Source organism: Oryctolagus cuniculus, chromosome 10, assembly GCF_964237555.1.
Source record: "Oryctolagus cuniculus chromosome 10, mOryCun1.1, whole genome shotgun sequence".
Classification (NCBI taxonomy): Eukaryota; Metazoa; Chordata; class Mammalia; order Lagomorpha; family Leporidae; genus Oryctolagus; species Oryctolagus cuniculus.
In genome coordinates this window covers 98,744,705-98,767,772 of record NC_091441.1, presented here as the reverse complement: position 1 = coordinate 98,767,772, position 23,068 = coordinate 98,744,705, and the positions used below count along the sequence as shown (strand labels likewise).

The following is a 23,068-nucleotide window of genomic DNA, read 5'->3' as shown; positions in this document are numbered from 1 at the left end:
AGCAAAGCTCCCCAGAAAGGAGAGCCTCCTGTCTTTTGTAACATTAGTTAAATTAGCAATGTTGAGTCCCTGCTATGTGCGGAGCTGGTTTCCCGGCCCCTGATATTCCTACTTTGCAACATGGCATCGGTGCTATTTCTGTTTCACGAATGAGGAAACAAATACAGCAATAATGGTTTGCCCCAGGTCAAGGTCACTTACACTGGGTCACATGCAGATCTATCCTACCTCCAAACCCATGCCCTGACCCACCACCAGCCTCTTTTTCAGCAGGTATTGAACTAAGGTTCAGTCCTCTTCAACTAAAAACTTGGAGAAAACAGAACTGGCCAAGACAAGAAGAATCAAGCAGATGGGTGAGGATCTGTAAGGAGTCAAGAGGTGACAGAGCAGAAGCGTGCTTGTCCCACACGGCCCAAGTGCTCACCCGCTTCTCCCCTTCATCCCTCCAGGTGGCAGCCGTGGCTGAGGAACAAGCCATTCTGGAGAGCCAGAGCCTGTGACTGCTCCATCCACCCCGCCGGGGCCAGGGGTCACTCTCAGTACTTACCTCAGCAGCTTCTAGCACCAGGGGGTTTCAGAACATGGGGGCACTCAGGAAAGCCCTTTCCTGGGACGTGAAACTTTGGGGCCGAGTGCTGAGGCCCCTGCTGTCCTGCCAAGGCAGGACGGGAGGCTCCCGGGGCAGGACTTGCAGCTCACGGCAACCCCATCCGGCCTTAGCTGGGCTGTTGAGTGCCACAGGGCAGGTCAGCCACTGGACGGAGGTATTTGAGAAGAGAGGCATCCCTGAGGCCCGGGAATCCAGCGAGTACATCGTGGCTCACGTCCTTGGAGCCAAAACAGTTAAGTGCACTGTTGGTAGGAGGGCTTCACTATGTGCTTAGCTGAGACGGGTGGCATTTTCTGAAGGAATGTCAGATATTTATTCAACAAATGAGTCCAGTGTGTGTGTGCCAGGCACCAGGGGTTCAGGAACGGCCAAGGTGACCAGAGCGGGGCCCGTAGGCATTGTCTGCATTCGGAACCTGGGTTGTGGCCTCTGGACCATGGGAGCCAGCAGCTCACCTTCTCTACGGGGATAGTTTCAGAGCCTGAAGCCGGTTCTTTGGACCCAGCCCCTGACCCCTTGGCAACTACAGCGCATCCAGGAGCTGTGTAGCCACCGATTGCAGAGGTGAGCATCCATGGGTCAGACCTGAGGGCTCTGCATGGGGAGCAGAGGCCCAGCCCCCCCCCCCAGCCCCTGCCAAATTCATGGTAAGGGAGGAGGATCATATCCAAGGGTTAGGGAGGTGTTGGGGCAACGAAGTGGCAAGAGGGGGGCCCAGCCTTGGCAGGGGTCTCAAGGCAGTGGGAATGTGGCCTTGCCAGACAACCTGTAGGCACAAATGGTATCCTGGTTCTGGCACTGATGACCACCCGGTTGCCCCTTCTGCAGGATGCCTGTGCAGTACATCCTTGGGGAGTGGGATTTTCAGGGACTCAATCTGAAGATGGCACCCCCAGTGTTCATCCCTCGGCCAGAGACAGAGGTGGGTGTGTCACCATGACGAGGCAGTGTCCTGCCTCAGATTTCCTCCAGGGGGCGCTGGGGCCACATGAGTGCGATTGTCCGACCTGGCTGGGTTGGTGACGCCAAGAGGACAGAGGACTCCTGTGGGGCCCCTTTACCGTCCCAAGTCATGGTCCTACCCCAGGGCTGCGAGTAGCCCAGAGTCAAGTTGTGCCACCTCAGTGTTTAGCTTGTCCTTGGCATTTCCTAGGAACTATACTGGGGGACACCATGGGAAATAATCTGCCCCAGCAACTTCTCAGGGGCATGGGAGGTGGAGAGGACTCCAGCTGGACACCAGCAGGTTGGCTCTGAGTTGTGTGACCTTGGGCAGATCACTGCTCCTCTGCACCCAGATGATGAGGGGGTTGGGCCTACAGACCACGGACTCTGTGATTTGGTGGTCCTCTCAGGCCCACTGGTCAGATAATTGCCTGTGTTGGGTTTCAAATGATTAGCATTGGTGCTGTCCCTTGATGAGACACCCTGATCTTGGGAGAGGCCCTTGTTGCACCTTCCCCTGACCTTACAGATGGCAGAGCTGGGAGCCAGAGAGAGTAGATTGAGGAGAGCATAGCCTGGTGGGCAGGCCAGAGGTGCGATGTTCTGAGACAGGAACCCAGGCACACAAAACACTCCTGGGAAAAGTCAGGTCCAGTCCTCCTGGCCTCGGTTTCTGTCCCCCAGCCAGGAAACCTTCTGACGGCTCTCTGGCCATGGCATGCAGCTGGGAAGCTGGGTCTTTTCCTCACTGCCTGGGGTCAGGACAGGCATCGTAGGGAATCTGAGGCCTTGCTGAAGTCACAGGGCCAGCAAGGAAGGGAACGTGAGGGCAGCACTTGGACTTCCTGTCTCCTGTGCGAGGCTGTGCCATTGAGAACTGGCACGATCTGGGATGCAGTGCAGACTCACAGCAGGATGTGGGCTGCCTCCTGCAGTCTGTTGGGTAGCCACCCTGTGGCTTCCCCAAACGTGCAACCTCTAGCCAGGAAGTCGCTTGTCATCCCCCTGAGACTGCCAAGGGTCATGACGTGGGAAGGCAGTTGTCAGGATGATCTTCAAGTTCCCCTCAGAACTGACCTTGCTTGCACCAGACGTGTGTTCTGGGATTCTGAGTGTCGAGGGTGGGTTCCTAGCTCCCATGTGGCCCCCCCTTTCTTGGACATACTGGGCCAGGAAAGCAGCTTTGCTGCGAAGAGTGGGTTGGGACAGGACTGTGTAGCTGGGAGGCCAGGTCCTCACCTAACTGTACAGACATTTCTGAGAACTCGCCAGGCTTGCTGCAGTGTGAAGCCACGTGGGGAGAGGCTGCCTTACCAAGAACTCAAGAGGACGTGGCCTGTGGCAAGAAGTGGGGAGATGGGGTGCAAGGGAGGGGTTGTGCTGCTGTGATCTCTCCATCCACTGTGAGGTAGTTTCTGATGATGGGTGCAGAAGTCTGATGCAGAGTTGCAGGTGGCACATGGCTTGGAGCATGGAGGTTTTCCTGGGTTGAGAAGGCAGCTCAGCTCTGGCCTGCCAGTGTGTACAGCAGGAAACCCTAGGATGGGGTATGAGCCATTCTGGCGCAGCCTGGTGTGGAGAGGCTATCAGGGTGGGGGTGGGGCCCAGGCTTTTATCTGTGATTGGTTTGGGGAGACACCACCTTCCTGGGGTGCTTCTCCAGGATGTGATCCTAGTCAAGGTGCCTGTGGCACCTAGGTCCGGGCTGACCTATTAAGGGATATGGAGTCCAGGGTGGGGCAGTGGCTCTAGGCAGAGCCAACAACTGCCTGCTCCCCACCTCCTTCTGGTACCTCTTTGTCCCTCCACCCCATCATGTTCTTGGATTCTTTGCATGTTCACCAGGAGGAGATACCTAGGACCTGTGACTAACTTGGTTATTAACTACCCCCAGAGGGCTTACTTATAAGCTGGTGGGGGGCTCTTCATCAGGTGAGGGAAGAAGTTTCTAGACTTCCTGGGGGTCTTCACCCAACCCTTCAGGTCCCACAATCAAGGTCAGCCTCCTGTGGTCTGGAGTGAGAGGTCACTGGTGGGGGCGGGGGAAGGGGAGTGGTCTATCAACCTCACACCTGCCTCAGGTGGGTAGTCTCTGAGACCAGGGGCCTCTCAGGGTGGCTGACCAGTGTGGCCACGGACAGGTCATCTCCAGCCAGAGGAGGTCTGTCTGTGGCCAGAAAACCAAGACTCACACCCTGACAAGTCTCAGTCACCCTGCCAGCCACCGGGCACATGACCTCACCACTGAGACCACAGGGTCTCAACCACAGCTCGGACTGCACACCCTGTGCTGGTCCCAACCCTCGACACCCACTTGCTACAAACCCCAATAGTACCTGGTGGTAGCTGCACAGCAAGCGATTGCATGGGGTTCCTGCAGGTGCCAGGCACCCTCTGCGGCGTGCAGTAGCTTCCAGAGGGTTTTGCATCGGGGAGCACTGGGCCTGCTGGCCAAGTTCTGCCTGCCTTGAACTTGTTACTTTTAGAGTGACTAACTTTGCTACTGGAGTTGGGAGGGCCCAGAAGAATGACATGCTTTCTGGGACTCAGCATGAGGAACTTATATGGAAAATGGGCCAGAGTCACCCAAAACCCTCTGCTCCAAAGCTGATGGCTTTGATGCCTTGTGTGGGCCTGGGAGTGTGAGACTTGGAGGGTTGCTTCCCGATGCCACAGAGAGCTTGTCTAGCCCATGAGAAGTAATCAGGAGGCCCCTCTGTGGGCCAAGCCCTGCAGGTGTGGGCCCATGTGACAGTCAGAATCCAGGTTGTGGACTCCTCCCATTGTGGAGTCTGGTGGGAAAGGCAAGCCCCCTCCCAGACTTTAGACCCCAGGTGGGGAAAGTTGCAGTAGGGCAGGCCTGACAAAGGGGTTGAGGAGGGCTTATGGAGGTGGGCCTCTTTTCAGATGGGAGAAGCACTCACTTGCTCCCCATTCACTCTATTCCCTGAGCCAGTCCTGCCCAGGGGGTGGAATCCCAGGAGTCCTGAGCCTCTGATGAAGCTCCTCTGCCCATGTCCAAAGGGATGGCTTTGGGAAGGGGCCACACTATCCTTTCCCTGCTCCACACGTGGCTACTCGGGCCTCCTCCCCATACTGGCTCCCACGCCCAGAGCCTGCTCCCAACAGATGGGAAGGTGGGACTCAAAACCTTCTTGTTCCTTAGTGACAATGTCTGAAGTGTTCTGCCACCATGGTAGATAGAGTGCAGTTGGGTACTTCCCACTACATCCGTGGTGTTTACTCCATGCTGTGTGTATGCCCAAGCCCCCGTTAGGAATCCCCTCTCACCCATGGAGGGACTTCCCTGTCTCTTTCTTGAGCCTGGGAGCCTCCCTGGGGACTCCCTAGCTCAGTTCTTTGAAAGAGCTTTGGCTGTACCAGTCCCTGATTCTTGGCTACCATGAGTCACAGGCCAGTCTCCATGGGGGCCTTAACCCCTGGGGTGCAGTTTCTTCCTGGGCCAGTTAGGAGGATCCATCAGATGGGACAGGACGAGGAACAGAGGGAGGCGTGGCCAGGTTTATCAGGTGTGGTTCTTAGCATTTCTGTGAGCACAGAGAAGGGTGATGTCTGTAAGGGCTTAGTTTACTGAGCACCCGCCTTGCCACAGGTATGGGGTCAATGCCTCATAAACGTGCTTCTATTTAGTCTTATTTTTTTTCCCCAAAGAAACTTTATATTTAAGGAACACAGACTTCATGCATTTCATAAGAACAACTTTATTAATATAGTGATTCTCCCCACCATACCCTATTTAGTCTTCATGAGTTGGGTTGTCCTCAACTGTGCTCAGTTTTACAGATGGGGAAACTGAGGCATGGGGCGGCAAGGGGACCTGCCCATGGCCCCAGCTGACATGCAGGACAGCCTGACTTTGGCCTCTCTCTACAGCCACACAGGAGCTGACTGTGATCCAGACCCCTCTGTCTTGCAGGAACTGGTTGAGTGGGTGCTGGAGGAGGTGGCCCAGAGGCCTTGTGCAGTGGGAGCCCAAGGCGGCCCCCTCATTCTGGAGGTGGGCTGCGGATCTGGAGCCATCGCCCTTAGCCTGCTGAGCCAGCTCCTGGAGGTGAACCCTGCTGCGCCCCTCTCCCCTACCCTGGCTAGACTGAGACTGACACACTCGCTGGCCTCCCGTTGGCCTTCATCCCCTCCCCTCACTAGGAGCACTTGGGAGAAAAATGACCAGAGAAGGGAGGATAGGGCTGTGCCAGCTTCCCATGGTCACAGCCTCTCCCTGTGCTCCCCATCTGCCTCACTAGACCCTGGCTGTAGAGAGGAAGAGGCTATTGGCTGTCTCCTTCTCCTGGGGAGGGCTGGAGGAGGGTCCCCAGGCCTGACACCCCAAGCACCCTGCCTCCTATGCACCCTCTGTTTCTTCTTGGGGCAGAGCCGAGTCATTGCTGTGGATCGGGAGGAGGCCGCCATCTGTCTGACCCACGAGAATGCTCAGAGGTAGGCAGCTGGGGAGGGGGGGGTGTCAGGTGGGAGAGTTAGACTTTAAGGCCTGGACTTGACCCTTATTCAAGTATCAGATCCATTGGTGTCTGCTTTCATTTCTAATCGGGAAGAAAAGGGAGTGGCCTGGCAGCTGTCCCACAGGGTTATGACAGGGCATGGGTATCTTGCAAGTCTGAGAAGGTTCACTATCCCTTCCAGTCCCTGTGACCAAGAGCAGGGGTCAGTCCCCCATGTTCACCCCACCCCTTCTTTGCAGGCTTCAGTTGCAAGACAGGATTTGGATCGTCCCCCTCGATGTGACCTTAGGTATCACCCTCCCTACCCCTATTGTCCCTGAGATGGGGATCCTGGATGCTGGTGCTGCTGGGTGGGTGCCACACTGGGGACAACAGGAGAACTTCCCGCTGCCCTCCCCACCTGCACATGGATACACACACACACACACACACACACACATGGCATCTGAGAGCAGCCCTGGGTGAGGACAAACAAGTTACTGTTGTTTCCTTGGCTGACCTGACCCAGGAGGGACCCGGCTTCAAGAACTTTCTTACTGTCTGAATTTTCTGTGACCAATGAGTTTCTCTAGGGTTTGCTTGTTGTCAAGAGATAAGCAGATGCTCAACAGGAAGCCTTTAGGACCAGAGTACTTGAGTGCCCGCCCTACCTCCACCTGGCTTGGGAAGGAGTGGCCCAGACACTGCCCCCTCAGCCACAGCCTCTACAGGGTCCTCAGGTTTCCAGCTTCAACACTGGCTCCATCACATCTGCCACAGGATCCTTGAGTTTTGATAGAGCTGGTGTGGCAGCTGGCCCAGGCGGAACCAGTCAGCAGCCATCAGGATCGGCTCACTGAGAGCAGGCCTGCTCTCTGCGCCCTCTCAGACCATGCTCGCTGTAGGGCAGAGAGTAGCAAGGCCAGGGGGATGCAGAGGAGAGAGGCTGTTGTTTTATCAGGTAAAATGAGAGGGCTTCCTGGAGGTGACACAGGAGCCGAGTGTTGCTTAACAAGGAGGTTTTTGGGGCCGGCGCCGCGGCTCACTAGGCTAATCCTCCGCCTAGCGGCGCCGGCACACCGGGTTCTAGTCCCGGTCGGGGCGCCGGATTCTGTCCCGGTTGCCCCTCTTCCAGGCCAGCCCTCTGCTGTGGCCAGGGAGTGCAGTGGAGGATGGCCCAGGTGCTTGGGCCCTGCACCCCATGGGAGACCAGGAAAAGCACCTGGCTCCTGGCTCCTGCCATCGGATCAGCGCGGTGCGCCGGCCGCAGCGCGCCGGCTGCGGCGGCCATTGGAGGGTGAACCAACGGCAAAGGAAGACCTTTCTCTCTGTCTCTCTCTTTCACTATCCACTCTGCCTGTCAAAAAAAAAAAAAAAAAAAAAAAAAAAAAAAAAAAAAGGAGGTTTTTGACAGGAAGAGGAGAGGGCAAGGACATTCTAGGTGCAGGATTGCCCTGTCTGGGAGTGCACAACTGTGGTTAGGCTGGGCACTGATCTGCAAGCATGGCTCATGAGGTCCAGAGACAGGCTTAAGGGGTGGCTTGTGGGGAGGAACTACCCAAGAGACGTGGTAGCCAGCGGAGCTGACACTCTCCCTGCCACTGGACCAGCTTGTGCTATGTGTCTGTTCCTTTGACCACAGAGGGGAGCTGGACACACCTTCTGCCCTGGGGTCCTGTGGACCTGGTCGTCAGCAACCCTCCCTACGTCTTCCACCAGGACATGGAACAGCTGGCCCCAGAGATCCTCAGGTGCTGGGGGTGGGAGGGGGGCAGGCTGGGAAGGCCCAGTGGGGTTGCCCTGTGCTGAAGGACCACACGGTCAGGAGGAGTGGGAGGCAGGAGCTGAAAGCGATAGCAGTATTGAGAGGGTACTTTCCAGAGCCCACAGTCCTGCCTGCATTCAGCTTCTGCCTTCCTGCAGACTGCTGGACAGCCGCTGAGCCTCTCTGAGCCTCTGAAGGGAAGTGGTAGTGCTGTGCAGGGCTGTGGGGAGGTCTCCAATGGCCCTGTAGAATCGGATGCAGGAGGGGCTTACAGATGGGGCATCATTTTACACAAGACTGAGGCTCAGAGAGGGGGGCACCTGTCTCAGGTTGTGTGGGAGCTTCGCTACCCTGCTCCAGCTACTCACTTGGTCATCATGCTATCACACAAGGGCTGAGAGCCAAGGCCTCCAGACAGGGCAGCAGAAGTGTGGGCTGGGGCGTGGGTTCCCACTTCTTGGGCTCTCAGGAGCAGTCAGGGCCAGTTCCAGACCCCTCCAGACCAAGAACCGGAGCAGCCTTGTTTTAGGCAGACATCCTTGCCTTGGGCTGGCAGTGGGATTCAGCAAGCTTGCCTGGCCCTGCCTGATGGGGTACTGCTTGCATGGGTAGGTGGGTAGGAGCTGCCATCTGTTCAGGGACTACCTCCTCTTGGTCCTCAGCCTTGCATCTCAGCCTTGCAGCATAGAGTGCATGTTCTGGGGAGTCCCTCTGGGAGAACCTTGTCTAGCCCCTCCACATTTCAGCTACCCCACACAGGTTCTCATCTCCCACTGTTTTCCTGTGCAGTTATGAAGATGCAGCCGCCCTGGACGGTGGGAAGGAGGGCATGGACCTTATCACGCACATCCTGTCCCTGGCACCCCGGCTCCTGAAGGACTCTGGGTATGGATGGGACAAATCTCCCAATGCGTGCCAGACACACCCCTGACACTCATTCTGCTCTGCCCCTCCTAGCAAACTCAGAAGTGCAGGACCCAGCCCTGCCCAATTTAGCTGACCCATTTCTCTCCCATGCAGAAGCATCTTCTTGGAAGTGGACCCAAGGCATCCAGAGCTTGTCAGCAGCTGGCTTCAGAGCCGGCCTGGCCTGTCCCTCAGTCTCGTGGCTGTGCGCAGGGACTTCTGTGGGAGGTGAGGCTCTACCATCCCCTCTGCCCCCACAGCCACTCAGGCCATCTTCTGCTCCTGCTGCGAGGGGAGTGTGCTGCGCCTGCTCCTTGCTCATCCCCTGGAGCCCAGGATATAGCCAGTTCTTCATTTCTGTCTCCTCAGGCCCAGGTTCCTGCATATCCGGAGATCTGGGCCATAGTGTGGCTGTTCTGCAGATGCCTGGCCATGGTTCTAGGCTGCACGACTGCCTGGCTGGCCCTTATTGGAATGCTGCTCAGGGAGGTGGGTCACTTTCCAGGACTCTGGGTACTTGTGGCATTTCCCATGCTTCTGTGAGTCCTGTGCTCTGTGTTGCTGGGAGGCCTGGGGTAGGAACAAGGCTTGAATGTTCTTCTGTGGTATCAAAGAGCAGGCCCAACCCATGTTTAGCTCAGGAGCTGGGCAGACCCAGGCTTCTGATCTGGCTCCGTGTATGTTAACGTGGCTGAGGGCAGATTCTTAGGGTCTCTGGTGGTGGAATTGCTTTGGGGAATTGGGAAATATGGACAGTAAAATATGGAGAGACTGACAAATGGTGACTGAGTCTCTGTTATTGTGATTTGTGGTTCCCTACCCCTCGCCCTCAGGCAGTGCTGGGGCTGAGAGCTTCCTTCTGCCCAGCAAGGTGGCTGTTAGTGCCCTGCCTGGTGAAGAATGTGGGAGGGAGTGTAGAGGAAGGCACAGGGGAGCTCACTCCAGACCTGGCAACTGTGGGCCTGGTACTGGGCGTCTCACATCCAGAGGCTGCCTTAGCTCCGGACTGCAGGTGTCATTACCTGCCTCATCCCAGGGTACACATTAGTAGGAGGCTGGAATCGGGATCCAGGCTAGGACAGAAACCTTGGTACTCTGATGTGGAATTTTGGCATCTTAGCTGCTATGCCAAACATCTGCCCCCATTTACTTTATAATCTTGTAACTTTAGTTACAACATCCTTCCAAGTTGACCTTGAGGTTTCAGATGATCCACCTGGCCCTGGCTGGGGTGGGGGGTAGTGAGAGGCTAGACAGTGGCTATGATTTTTCCACCCCAGCTATGGTCTTCGCAGACTCTTGGCCACCAGGACACTGAAAGGCACAGCCCTGGCCTCAACAGCAACAGGAAACCGGTACGTCGGTGGGTACTGGTGTGAGTTTGCATTGGCGTGGGGCCTAAGGAGCATGGCAGACCAGACTCATTCTGCCAGATATTGTCCCCTGTCCTGGTTCTTTCAAGGGCCTGACCCAGGGTGCAGCAGCCAGAGGCAGTGTAGTCCAGTGGGTAGCATACTGCGCAGGAGCCAGGAGAGCTGAGACCCAGGGCTGTGTCTTGCCGTGAGAGCTCAGGCAGCTCCTTTCCCTTTGAGAAGCTGGCTCTTTTAAATCCAAGGCCAACACAAAGTGGCAGCCTCGTTTTACTCCCAGTCACCCAAGTATCCTGTGTTTGTTGGCATCTGAATGCCCACTCCTCTCCAGGCAGGGATACCAAGGTGCCTGGCATCCCGTGTTGGGAGGTGGCCAGGAGGAGATAGGAAGGTTGGTCCCTGCTTTTGATGGGTCTGTATCACACCCAGCCTGATCACACAGCCACAGTTGGGGGGTGTTTACACTGGCACAACTATACTGTGGTTCCCAGGACCTGTCATCCTGCCCATACCCAGCCCCTACTGCAGGGACCCTGAGCTGCCCCCAGCTTCCTTTGAGGAGAACCCAGGGGCTTCATCTCTTGGCTGCGTCAGAAGGAAGCTGGGAAGGCAGGACTTGCTGAGACTCCCATGGCCTTAGACCTCTGCTCACCAAGGCCCTCATGGTGCCTGTGCCCTTTGACTCTTGCTGCCTTCAGTGGCATCTCAGGACACCAGTGCTGACCTCAGAGCAGTAAGTGGTCTCTTTGTCCATCAGCTTGGGCTATGCTTAGCCAGTGCTGACCCCTGATGGTTTCAGCCTCCTGGCCTCAGGCCCAGTGCTGAGGGAGGGCTGGTGAGCATGTCAGTGTGGTGCTCAAGAAAGTGTGGTGATGGAGAGTGACAACGTGGGGCAGCCGGGGTCATTGGAGCAGGAGCCACCTCTATGACAACTTCTTTCCAGAAAATGTGGGGCTTGATTCCCCTGGGAAAAAGGCCCCAACCAAGTGGACTGGAGGGCTGAGGCCTCAAGACTGCAACTGCAGGCTGCACTTGGCTGTCTCTGTGGGGCTCACCAGGTTCCTTTATTGACTTTGTTATCCCCCCACGCCCCGCTCCGCCGGGATCTGTGTTGTGCAGCAGTCCTGCTCTGAAGAGGGAAGATGGTGGTAGGAAGGGCTCCGGAGCTGTCGTCAGGACCCAGGGCCCACTGCTGACAGACCTGAGGGCTAGCGGCCCAAGCTGGGGGACCCTGTGACTTCTTTAGACCTGCAAGTTTCCCCAAGCACCCCGGGATGCTTTTCTCTACTGCGTGGACATCAGCCCCCGGACAGGACTCGCCATTCGCCGTACACACCTTCCCTTTGCCCAGGTAGTGCTTCTATGAGGATGCCCTTGCCTGCCACTGCCTGTCTGAGTCATCCCCTCCTTCAGTTTTCAAAGCAAATGCTGCCTCCTCTGGGACACCTGCCCTGACCTCTGTGTTCTCTCCCTGCCTGCCCATAGCCCACATCACTGCCAGCGCCGATGACATTCTGTCCCATGCATTTGCAAACTTTCCCGTCTCCTTCCATCTCTCTGGACACCCTCTGAGTCTGGCATACTCAAGTTCAGTAAATGTCTACTGATATACTAGCGGTATGTTCATACTCTAGAACAGGGCTGGAACTTCCCTGTGGCCCGCATGTGAGTGACCTCGGCTCTCACATATTCTAGTCAGCAGGGTGGGGCAGCCGTTTGAGCTGAGCTGTGGTCACTTCAAGGGCTCCAGTGCACGTGATCCCTGTATGCTACCACTCCAGAACAAGCTGTCCTTGGCAGCAGCAGGGGCAGGCACCAGGTTTCCTGGAGCTCTTGTCAGCTAGCTCCCAGCCAGGGTATTGGCTAGGGCAGTGATCCAGTCCCCCCTCATGAGTCCTCTACCCTGGTCAAGCTCCCTGGACTGGGCTTGGGACTGGCAAAGCAACCTGCCCCCCTGTGGTAGGCAGATAAATGCCTCCCAAAGATGCTCCTGTCCAATCCCTGAACCCGTGACTGAGTTACCTTCTGTGGCAGAAGGGACTTTGCCAACGTGATTGGGATCTTGGGATCGAAAGGTTATCCTGGGTTCTTTGGGTGAACTCAGTGCAATCATAAGCGTCTTTAAAAGAGGGAGGCAGGTGGGTCAGGGAGAGAAGACTGAGGATGGCAGCAGAGGTACCAGGCGTGCAATTGTTGGAGGAGGGATCCTGAGCCAAGAAATGTGGACAGCCACCTCTCCCCTAGAACTTCAGGAAGGAACATGGCCCTGCGACACCTTGATTGTTGAGCCCAGTGACACTGACTTTGGATTCCTGACCTCCAAAACCTAAGATGATAAATTTGTGTGGTTTTCAACCACTACCTGTGTGGTAATTTGTTCCAGCACCCCTAGGAAGCTAAGCCAGGCGTCTGTGCCTGAGGTGGAGTGCTCCTGTAACAAACACTGACAAGTGGGAGTGGCTTTGGAATCGGAATGTGGAAGTGATCAGAGGCTGGAAGGATTTTGAGACACATAATGCAGTGCCTTGAATACTTCTCCCTGGAGGGTGATGTGGCTGGGCGTGGAGGGAGGGGAAGCTGAGTTTGCAGGCCTGGGCTACCCAAGTCCCTCACCTCAAGTCTGACTATATTGCTAGGGAGCTGAACTTCTGGGAGCAAGAGGACTGGAAAACTTACTAGGGTAGACCCCAGAGAGGCTGGCCTAGGCCCTGGGAACAGGTGCAGAATAGAACTGGGCTGAGAAGAGGATGCTCAGTGCTGGCCTCCCTGGCACTCTTCAGTGGCATGGGGACCCCCTAGGCCTTCAGAGAGAACCTCGGAGACTGGCCCATCTGGTCCTGTGCCCCCATGGCTATCCAAGCCACACTGAGTATGTGAGAATGAGCAGGGGTCATGTACCCTCTGGGTTGCGGGTACCATGTCTGTGACATGAGCCCACATCCTTGGCTTTGTTTGGCCTGACCCCTCCATGTAAGCTGCGGAAGGTTGAGCTCCTTCTAGCCACCAGGCAATGCCTAGCTTCTGCCAAGGGATGTGATAGGGCTATGTTACCATTCTTTCACTGAGGTGGATTTGGGTCATCCCTCGGGTTCGTAGCCTCTTGGTCTCCAGAGCTGAACTGGCCAGTTGGTGCTTTTGGCCCTGTCCTTGTCTAGCACCCCTCATTTACCGAGGGGATCTTGGCAGCACCATCTCACCTGGCTGAATCCTGGCACTCATGAAACCTGGCCTCACCCAGGAGTCACAGGGAAAGCTCCTGGGAAGCTGGGCACAGGCCTCATTCTGGATTTGAGTGCCAAGAAGCCAAGGGCCAGCCCATCTGGACTCTTGGGCCCAAGGGTCAGCTTGCCCCAACTACCCCAGATACGCTTTGCATGAAGCCAAGAAGGTCTGTTTGTCCTGGAAGGGGTGGGTCATGCCAAGACTCAGGCCCAATCCCTGATTCGCCCTCTTCCCAAACAGAGGGAAGAGGCTGTTTGAGGTCAAGCCCTTGTCTCAGGACTCCTGGTCCAGTGTTCTCTGCCACCATTATTTCCAAGGGCCCATGGCCATTTCATTAACTGGTACTCAGCAGGCTCTCCATGGAGCTCCTAAACACAGAATTCTGGTCCATGAAGCTCTCAGGTTCATGGCTGAGTTCAGCTGCGTTAGCCCATCAGTGGTCCCTGGGTGTGTGAACAGATCTGGGACCCATTTCAAGCCCTGGTACCTGTAAGAATAAGTGGACATCTCCGTCTTTGAGGAAACTTGCTATGCACCCCAGCCTCCAGCCCTTGGGGGATTCCTGAGGTATCTGGAAGGCTCTTAGGGCATCTTTGGTCTTAGAACCAAAAATCAGAAATGTGACAGCTCCAGGGATTTACTGTTTTCCAAAGATTCCCCCACTTCCTGCCCCTGCCCTGTCCTGCAGGAAGATGGTCGGGCATGGCCAGTTTTACAGTGCACACAGAGAGGGCACAGGGAGCCCAGCTTGACCTCCCTGGGAACCCTAAACGGAGCTCTGCCTCCTCACAGCTGAGATGTGGCCGATGGGGAAGTCAGATATCCCACCCGCTGAGCCCAGGGAGATGATTGCAGCTTGAAGCCCCACAGAGGTCCAGGTGCTGCAGATGAGGAAGCTGAGGCACCACAGGGCGGGTCTCGTCTCTGGCTCCTAGCTAGTAGTCCTTCCTCTGCCAGCTGAAGACCCCCACCCTGTCTTACTTTCCAGGAACAGCCCTGCCTGCTAGGAGAGTCAGCCAAGTCCCTCTGTCCTTCTTGGAAGTCAGCATGAGGCTGAGCTACACGAGCAAACACAGCGAACCCCGAGCTGGCGCTCACAGAGCCTTGCTAGCCTCGGACCTTGCGGCTGGGGAAAGGATTCAGGCTTCCTGCCAGACCTGCCTCCACCTCCCTGCCTCTTGAGCTCCTGCTGGGCACTGGGCTCCAAGCAGCTGCTTTATATTTATGAATTTTATATTGCACGCAGCTGCAGATGGGGTTTTGAATCATCCCCGTGTTGTAGCTGACACCAAGGCTCAGCGGGCTGCATGCATGGTTCAGGTGGCAGAGCTGGACTGGAAGGGAAGACTAGGTAGCCACTGGTGCCCATTTGACTGTCAGAGACACTGAGGCTGGTCCAACTAGTTCCTGTGCTGTCCCCTGCAGAGTTCAGTGCAGAGATCCTGTGCACCCTCAGAGCAGGAGCATGGGTTGCCAGGGATATGCCCAGAGGGCTTTCTAGAAGCCCAGCAGCTTCTCTGATGGGCCCTTCTCCTGAGGCATGTGCAGCACAGGGCCAGGAATACAGATTCACAAGTCCTACTGTGTGCTAGGTTCCAAGGGACAACCAAACAGCAGGGCTTGTAAAATAGGGAACTTGAATAGTGTACCCTGAGCCAAGTGTTTCTAGGATATCCTTTTTTATGCCTTGATTTTTATTTATTTATTTTTGCTTATTTAAAAGGCAACAAGAGTGAGAAGGAGAAAGATAGCTTCTACCTGCTGGTTCACTCAGCAGATGTCCTCAACAGCCAGGCCTGGGACAGGCCAAAGCCAGGATCCTAGAACTCCATCTAGATCTCCCACACGGAGGGCAGGGATCCAATCATTTCAGCCATTGCTTACTGCTTCTTGGGTTACACATCAGCAGGAAGCTAGAATTGAAAGCTGAGATGGGGCTTGAACCGAGACATTCCAGTATAGGATGCTAGCGTCCCAAGTGCTGTCCACAAGCCCACCCCTGGATTATCTTAACCCTCATGACACACAAGATAGAGGCATTGAACCTCTCATTTTACTCATGAGAAAGCTGAAACTGAGAAAGCTAAGGACCTGGCACCCACATGCTGTCTGAGCTGATTCTGGCTCAGGATGAGTGACCAGGGCCTGAGGCCTTGGTCATCACACCAGGCCTGAGGAGGGGAGGATGCAGGATGGGGATGTACCTGGCCACGGGCCTGAGCCTGGAGGCCTGAAGGCAGGGAAACGTAGGGGTATGGTAAGGGTTGGGGTACCCTGGGCTGAAATCTGAATGCAGGTTTTTGCTCCCTTGACCAGGTGGGCACTGAAGGGGTTCTTGCTGGCTGGGGCAGAAGGCTGTACCTATCCAGGTCCTGGAGGTGGCTGGGGACTACACTGGTGACATCAGGCGTTATAGAACAGAATTGACTCATAACCCTTGCTGAAGGTTGGATGTGGGTTGGCCAGGACCCATGATGGGGCCAGGGTTCTGACTGGGACCTAGGTTGCCAGGAACCACTCTGAGCTAGAGACCAGGACACCAGGGACAGTCAGGATGTGAGTTTGGGAGTGAAGGAAGCCCTCAGGACATCCCAGATCCAGATGCATCCATGTGAAGACATAGCCCAAACTGAGCCCTTACGGTCGAGTTGGGAAGACCACCCTCCCAGCTCGGGCACTGGCAACAGCAACCGGATGTCTGCCGTGTGACAATCTCTGCTCACTGCACAGATGAAGAGAGCGAGGCTTAACATACCCCAGGTCACAGGCAGCAAGTGGCCATGCTGTGGTTTGAAGCTAGTCCTCTGACATCCAGCCAAGGAAGGCTGAGCAGGCCACGGAAGCCAACTGCAGCCCAGGACCACGACTTCCAGAGGGGCCCCAGAAGCTGGTTAGGGTGGTCCCAGGGCTGACGTGGGCTTCCAAGACAAAGGGGAATGTAGTGACCCAAACACAAAGTGCCAGACTCAGGTGAGCTTCCTCCCAGCCACCTCTGGGCATCCAACCTTCACATCTTCATGGAGGGGCCAGGCGGAGAACCCTTGGTGTGGGGGAGGGGATGGCAGTGACCGTGGCTGCTGCTGGAAGGAGACTGATGACTCTGAATGTAGGGTGGCCCTGACAGCTGAGGGGGATATGGAGCCTGCATTTCAGGTCCAGAGGTCTGGGGTCTAAGGAGGAGGCACCAGTTAGGTGTGCCTAAAAAACCTTGAAGGCACCCACAGCTCAAGAATTGACCATGGTTCCCCGCTGTCTGCTTGCGCTGAAACCCACTGTCTCTGCCTCATTCTGCCCAGCCCCCTTGCCCCAGCCCCCTAGAGGATGGAGCTTGTTCTTTGAAACCATGTTTCAATGCGGAACTCAGATATGAGGGAACTCAAAAGGTTCTTGGAAAAATGAAGTTGAAAGATAATATACATTTTCCATGAACTTAGATTTTAAAAAGATAAAGGCATCAGCTTATTAATATATTTTACAAGTTCAAATTCTTAGCATAAATCCCATCGAGGCCGACAGCAAGATGAATGTGAACGTTTTACTGGAAGCCAAGCTGAGAGTTGCAGCCTCCCTTGGCCTCAGCATCCAGTCACTTGCAGAGTTTGCTTTTGGCAGCGAGAACCCCGGCTGCATTCTCATAGATCAGTGGTTGCGAGGGCAGCAGTGTTCGTGGATGCACACGCAGTGTCTTTGATGGACAGGGACAGCAGGGACAGCCTTGTTCCGGGCTCAGCAGCAGCCCTGTTCTCTGAGCGTGGGCAGAGGACTCTAATGTGTCATAATTTGGGGCTGTGCCCATTGGAGTCTGGAGTTTTTTCAGTAATTAAAAACATTAAAGAAAAAGAAGGAAAGAAAGAATGGAAAAGAGAAAGGAGAAGAAGGAACTCATGGATGGTGGGGCCCCTGGGCAAACTGAGGCAGCCCCAGGACCACTTGCTCCCTGGAAGCCTGCCCTGCCTGCTCCAGTGCCCTACACGGGACTCTCTCTCGTTGTGTGTGTGTGTTTTGACAGGCAGAGTTAGACAGTGAGAGAGCTGTGCCGATCCGAAGCCAGGGTCCAGGTGCTTCCTCCTAGTCTCCCGTGCGGGTGCAGTATCCAAGCACTTGGGCCATCCTCCACTGCCCTCCTGGGCCACAGCAGAGAGCTGGACTGGAAGAGGGGCAACTGGGACAGAATCTGGTGTGCCCAACCGGGACTAGAACCCTGGGTGCTGGTGCCACAGGTGGAGGATTAGCCAAGTGAGCCACGGCGCCGGCTGGGACTCTCTCTTACCCAGACCTGTCACAGCAAGCACATTTGGTCCACATACCCCTGAAAGGTCCCTGGTCCCACAGCCCCGACCTGGCTCATAGTGGATGCTCCAGGCTGCCAGTCACCCGTCAGAGCAGGGGAGAAGCCCCAAGCAGGAGACGTGGGGCAGGGGCTTCCCCAGACCCCAGGCAGAGCGTCCAAGGGTGGGAAGACAGGAACCCGGTGCCTCTGAAACCCAGAACGTCTCTGGTTCTGGGTACCTTCGTTTCTGGGAACTGACTGTGCTTTGGAAAGAGTGAAATGAGAAGCAAAACCCTCGGGCCCCAGCATCACCCCCCTTCCTGCATTCTGTCTTCCTTCCGCTGAGTCACAGCGAGAGCCGAGCGCTAAAGCTTCACTGAGGGCTACTTGGGTAGGGCAGGACTCAGGGTCAGATGAGGACACAGAATCTAGGATGAGTCCCTGTCTCCTGCCAACATGCTCTATGAGAGGCCCTAGGGTTGCGGAGGGCTGAGACAACCTCCTCAAACTTGTGGAGAGGGTAATCGGAGCCCTCATCTGTCCTGATGCCCCTCCCTTCCCCAGGCGCAGCGTTCACCCACAGTCACTTTCTGAGAACCTGTGGTAATCTAGGCCCGTGCGGTAGATGGTTTGGGGGGGCCTTGCTCTTGGGGAGCCCATGGACTTGGGCATAGATGCCTCCTGATGGGCCCCAGTAAATGGCTAGGTCCTCAGGACTGCATTTGGTCGGTGATGGGATAGCCACAGGGGTCATTTGACGCAGGGGAGGCCAGGCCCCATCATGCATGCATGTCACAGACACCTGCACACCCCTACACTGTCACCCACAAGTCCAGGGTTGTGGGACTTGAGCACTTGGGCTGGTGTCTGTGGTCACAGGCGTCTCTGCAGGGCCTCTTTGATGGGGAGTGCCAGGTCCCGGGAAGAGGTCAGGGCTGTGTGTGTGTGTGTGTGTGTGTGTGCACGTGCGTGCATGTGTTGTCATCACCCTATCTCAGAGGCTCAACCCTGAGCCGAGGGATCTCAACACTGTACTCCTGTTCATGGGACAGAAGGCCTAGAAGGCCGAAGCCCAGAGAAGGCTCATGACTTGCCCAGTGTCACACAGCATGTTGGGGCAGGCCTGGGAGGGGAATGAGCCAGACCCGAGCACCAAATCCATGCCTCTGACCTTTCTGGTTTGGTACCTGGGGCTGGATAGCCCCCAAGGACCATGCTTCATCAACCTCTGGGAGGTAGGGCTGCTGATTCTCCCAGTAAACCCACCGAGTAACCAACCACAGGATACTCTCAAGCCTTACCAACCCCTTCCCAGGATTTTCCACACACCACACCTTTGCTTGGACTGTCCTGGCCACCAGTTTCTCTCTCTCTCTCTCTCTCTCTCTCTCTCTCTCTCTCTCTCTCTCTCTCTTTCTCTCTCTCTCTCTCTCTCTCATCCCTCAAGGCTTTCCAAATTCTACTCAAATGCCTCCACCCTCACTGAGCCCTGAAACTCTCGGGTCTCTTATGTTCCCACGAACTTCTGACCACCTCATTCCTACACTCTGGTCCCTCACTCAGTAAAGTTGCAATTGACCCTTTGAGCTCTGAGCTTGGGCAGAGGATCTTCCAGGCTGGGGAATCTGGAGCCACAGCCAGCCCAGCCCAGCCCTTCAGACTTTACCAGTCACACTAGGGTGAGCCCCGGAAACCTCTGCCCCCCAACTCTGCTCCTGCAAAGGCCCAGCTAGGCCCTCTGCAGCCTCTGAGAGCAGGAGAAACTTGTGGCTGCCAGAGAGGGCAGGGGTGCTGCCACGTAGGCATGGTTTGGGCCGTGATGTTTACTGTTCCAGTTTCATTTATTCCTCATACCATGGCACCCCTCACCTGTATGCCAGGCCTGAACTGCTTGGCAAGGTAAGGGTTGGGGCCAGATAAAGTGTAGAGAACATGCAGGTTTAGTGGCTGTTGCTATGTCTCTAAAAGGTCCCAGACCCAGTTCTCCATTCTTTGCACAGAGTCCTCCCCTTGGAGAGGGGCAGAGGGTTGCCTTTACCTCCTGAGGCTCTGAGCTCCACTGCTGTCTGGCTGCCCTCCGTCCCTGTTCGCCCACCCTCTGCCCTAGTCCTGACCAAACCTGGGAACCTGCTGCCACCACCCTTGACATCACTTTGTCTCAGGGGATGGACCCAGCAGCGCACACTCTGGGATAGCCAGCTTGAGTCCAGCCCATGGCAGAGAGGGGTCAGCTCAAGGAGGGGCATCATCAGGACCTGGCTTGGGTGCCCTGGAGAAGATTAGGGAGGGGGGACGGGAGGGTAAATTTCATAGCCAAGAGGAAGGTGGCTTTCCCTTCCCCACACCTCATTTTCTCCTGGCTATGGCAGGCCCAGGCCTCTGTGAAAAGTGAGCTTTTTCTGCTCATCTAGTCTCAGATTCCTGTTTTGTTTTCTATCACACAGAGAGATGGCCTAACCGGTTCTTGCTGGTGCATGGATGAGCCATGCCATCTGCTGGTTCACTCCCCAAATGGCCCCAACGGCCAGGACTGGGCCAAGCTGAAGCCAGGAACCTTGAGCTCCATCCATGTGTTGCAGGGGCCCAGGGACTTGGACCATCTTCTACTACTTTCCAAGGTACATTAGCAGGGAGCTGGATTGGAACCAGTGCTCCAATATGGGATGCTGGGGTGGCAGGCAGAGGCTTAACCCACTGTACCACAATGCCAGCCCCTTTGTGCATTTATTTTGTATCTGGCTACCTTCTTGGCTTCTGTTACAGGATTTGCTATTTGTTGCTTCTCTTGGACTTTTTTTTATTAACATTTTACCACTGAAAATGACAGAACTGTCTTTTCCTTCGAATTCTTCTCGCTTTTATTTAGTTTCCTTGTTTTATAGCTTGGCTAAGACTTCCAGTATAATATTGAAAAATAATAATAACCAGAGCATTTGTGTCTTGTTCTTTCTCCCTGGCCATGCCCTAATAGCTGCCTATCAAGTGTTCTGGCTGCTAATTTTGGATAGACAGCCATTCTCTAGTTAAAGATGGCTCAGCCTAATCCTGGCTGACTCAGGATTTGTTGGTTTATTTTAGAAGTTTATTTATTTGCATCTTTCTTTTTTTAAAGGCGGACTTTACATGAGTGAGGTAAATTTGTCTCTGGTTGGAAGTTACTTTTTTTTTTTTTAAGCAGAGTTACACAAAGAAAGAAGGAGAGAGGAGAGGCAGAGAGAGAGAGAGAGAGAGAGAGATCTTCCATTCGCTGGTTCACTCCCAGTTGGCCGCAACAGCTGGAGCTGCACCGATGCAAAGCCAGGAACCAGGAGCTTCTTCCAGGTCTCCTACATGGGTGCAGGGGCTCAAGGACTTGGGCCATCTTCTACTGCTTTCCCAGGCCATAGCAAAGAGCTGGATCAGAAGTGGAGCAGTCGGATCTCGAACTGGTGCCCATATGGGATGCCAGCACTGCAGGAGGCAGCTTAACCTGCTACACCACAGTGCTGGCCCATATTTGCATCTTTCATTCATTCATGCAACAACCCTTCAATGAGTGAGGGCTGATTTCCAGGTCTACACTTGGTTCTGGGTGTAAAAAAGAAAATTGACACAGCCTTAGCCCATAAGGAGCTCATAGCTCAGTGGAGCGGAGGCAAGTCAGTAGGCCCTGGACCCGGGGCCGTAGGCATGCATTTGATCACTGTCTGTGAGTACTGTGCCGGGCAGGGGGGATGGGCAGTGTTCAAAGGCCCTGCTGATATGCACCTCACAGTCTGCTAGCATTCAGGTTCCCACACAGCAGCTGTGATGCTCAGCGAGGCAGAGGCCAGGTCAGGAAGTAACCAGAAATGCCAGGGAGCTAACGCCTTGCAGCAGCCCTAAGCCAGTGAGGCCAGGAGGTCTGCGGCTTCGTGTCCCGTGTTCCTCACTGTTCCGGTGGAACAACCCTGATCCTCAGTTGCCTGCAGCGGGAACCCACTCACTAACATGCCTGCTTTGGCTATCTTTCCTTCCTGGTCTCACTTCCTCTCTCCTTTATGTCAACAATGTATGGGCTAAGATTTACCTGATTGCATGCTAACAAGTCAGTCCACCATGGTCTCGAGGATGCTGGCAGAAGGTACAAACTGCCGGTTAAGAAACAAAGAATGGATGGGCATTTGGTATAGCCATCAAGACATTGGGATGCCTGCATCCCTGAGTAGAATCCCATCTCTGCTCCAAATTCCAGCTTCCTGCTAATGTGCAGCAGGTGATGGCTCAAATAGTTGGGTTTCTGCCACCCATGTGGGAGACCTGAGTTAAGTTCCTGTCTCCTGGCTTCAGGGTGGCTCAACCCCAGCTGCTGCAGGCATTTGGAGAGAAAACCAGAGCACAGAACACGTCTCCCTGCCTCTCTGCCTTCCAAATAAAAAAATTTTTTGAAAGTTAAGAAAGGTTGTTTTCGTGGCAACAGCAGTAGCCAATCAGCATTTTCTGCCACCACTTCCCTGCGCCCCATTCCCCAAGGCTGCACTGAAGGCCAGGTGGGTTGCATTCACAGAAGAGCCTTGAGTTTAGGGGACCTGGATCTTTTCTAGTCTCTGCAAGCAGACTTGCCCAGTAGGGAGATGATATCTTAGTGTATTGGACAGTAAACGAATTTGCCCTTTTCCCTGGAGGAAGACACAACATTTATCTTCTTCTTTTAAAAAAAAATTGAGAGGTGGAGAGACAGAGACAGAGACGTCCTCCATATGCGGATTCACTCCCCAAATGCCTACAGCCACCGAAGCTGAAGCTGGGAGCCAGTAACTTAATCCAGTCTGCCATGGGGGTGGCAGAGACCCAAGTGCTTGAGCCCTCACCTGCTGCCTGCCTCCCACCGCTGCACCGGCAGGAAGCTGTAACCAGGAGCCAGGGTTTCAAAGCCTAGTACTTCAGTATGGGATGAGAGCCTCCTAACCTGTGTCTCAACTGCTGGGCCCAACACTCGCCCTGCCTCTGTCCTCCGAGGCTGGTGTCCGTTATAATCACTGTGGTGAATTCTGTTTGGAAGAAGGGCAGTCAGTGCCTCTCCTGGAGGGGGTGCAGAAACGGGAGCGAACCACAGAGCATTCCAACACCCTGCCGGTGCTTCTTGGCGTCACTTCCCAAATAAGCGATTTGCCTTTGAATCCTTGTCTGAGTCTGATTCTGGGAGAAAACTCTCAAAATGGGGAGACAATGCTAAATGGACATCAATGGATTTCTGGAATTTCACCCTCACCAATCCCATCGTCCTGTAAATATGCAGGCAGCCCTGTGAAGGAAGCTGGCACCCAGAACTGTTCCTGCTGTGATGCTTGGGCGAAGGTTTCTAAAGAATGCCTAGGGTTTCCTTTTTAATGTTTAAATATTTGTTCACCTAGAATTTATGGTAGTGGCAGATGTGAGGTAGACACTGGACTTTTTTTTTTTTTTTTTAAGAGTATTTATTTGAAAGGCAGAGTTACAGAGAGAAGGAGAGACAAAAAGATCTTCCATCTGCTGGTTCACTCCCTAAATGGCCTCAAT

The 23,068-nt window shown here is 55.0% G+C and overlaps 1 protein-coding gene across 19 annotated transcripts in view; it reads left to right on the top strand.

Moving 5' to 3' along the window:
• The window catches only part of HEMK1 (HemK methyltransferase family member 1), a 32,706-nt gene that overhangs the window by 867 nt on the left and 8,771 nt on the right, over positions 1-23,068 (top strand). For 4 of the 19 annotated variants that reach the window (XR_011379512.1, XR_007921906.2, XR_011379513.1 and 1 more), the window contains exons 1-12: positions 276-356; positions 453-845; positions 1,086-1,177; positions 1,442-1,535; positions 5,496-5,630; positions 5,952-6,016; positions 6,279-6,328; positions 7,661-7,769; positions 8,573-8,668; positions 8,804-8,917; positions 9,059-9,178; positions 19,996-20,169. Coding sequence is in view for 5 of the 19 variants with exons in the window: in XM_051852387.2 (XP_051708347.2) it covers positions 585-845; positions 1,086-1,177; positions 1,442-1,535; positions 5,496-5,630; positions 5,952-6,016; positions 6,279-6,328; positions 7,661-7,769; positions 8,573-8,668; positions 8,804-8,917; positions 9,059-9,095 (1,053 nt within the window). In the remaining 14 variants the exon portion in view is untranslated. Of the gene's footprint in view, positions 1-270; positions 357-452; positions 846-960; positions 1,178-1,441; positions 1,536-5,495; positions 5,631-5,951; positions 6,017-6,278; positions 7,038-7,421; positions 7,770-8,572; positions 8,669-8,803; positions 8,918-9,058; positions 9,469-9,984; positions 10,931-19,995; positions 20,170-23,068 lie in introns of those variants that run through there. The other 15 variants (XR_007921908.2, XR_011379516.1, XR_011379518.1 and 12 more) reach the window with 10 other exon arrangements.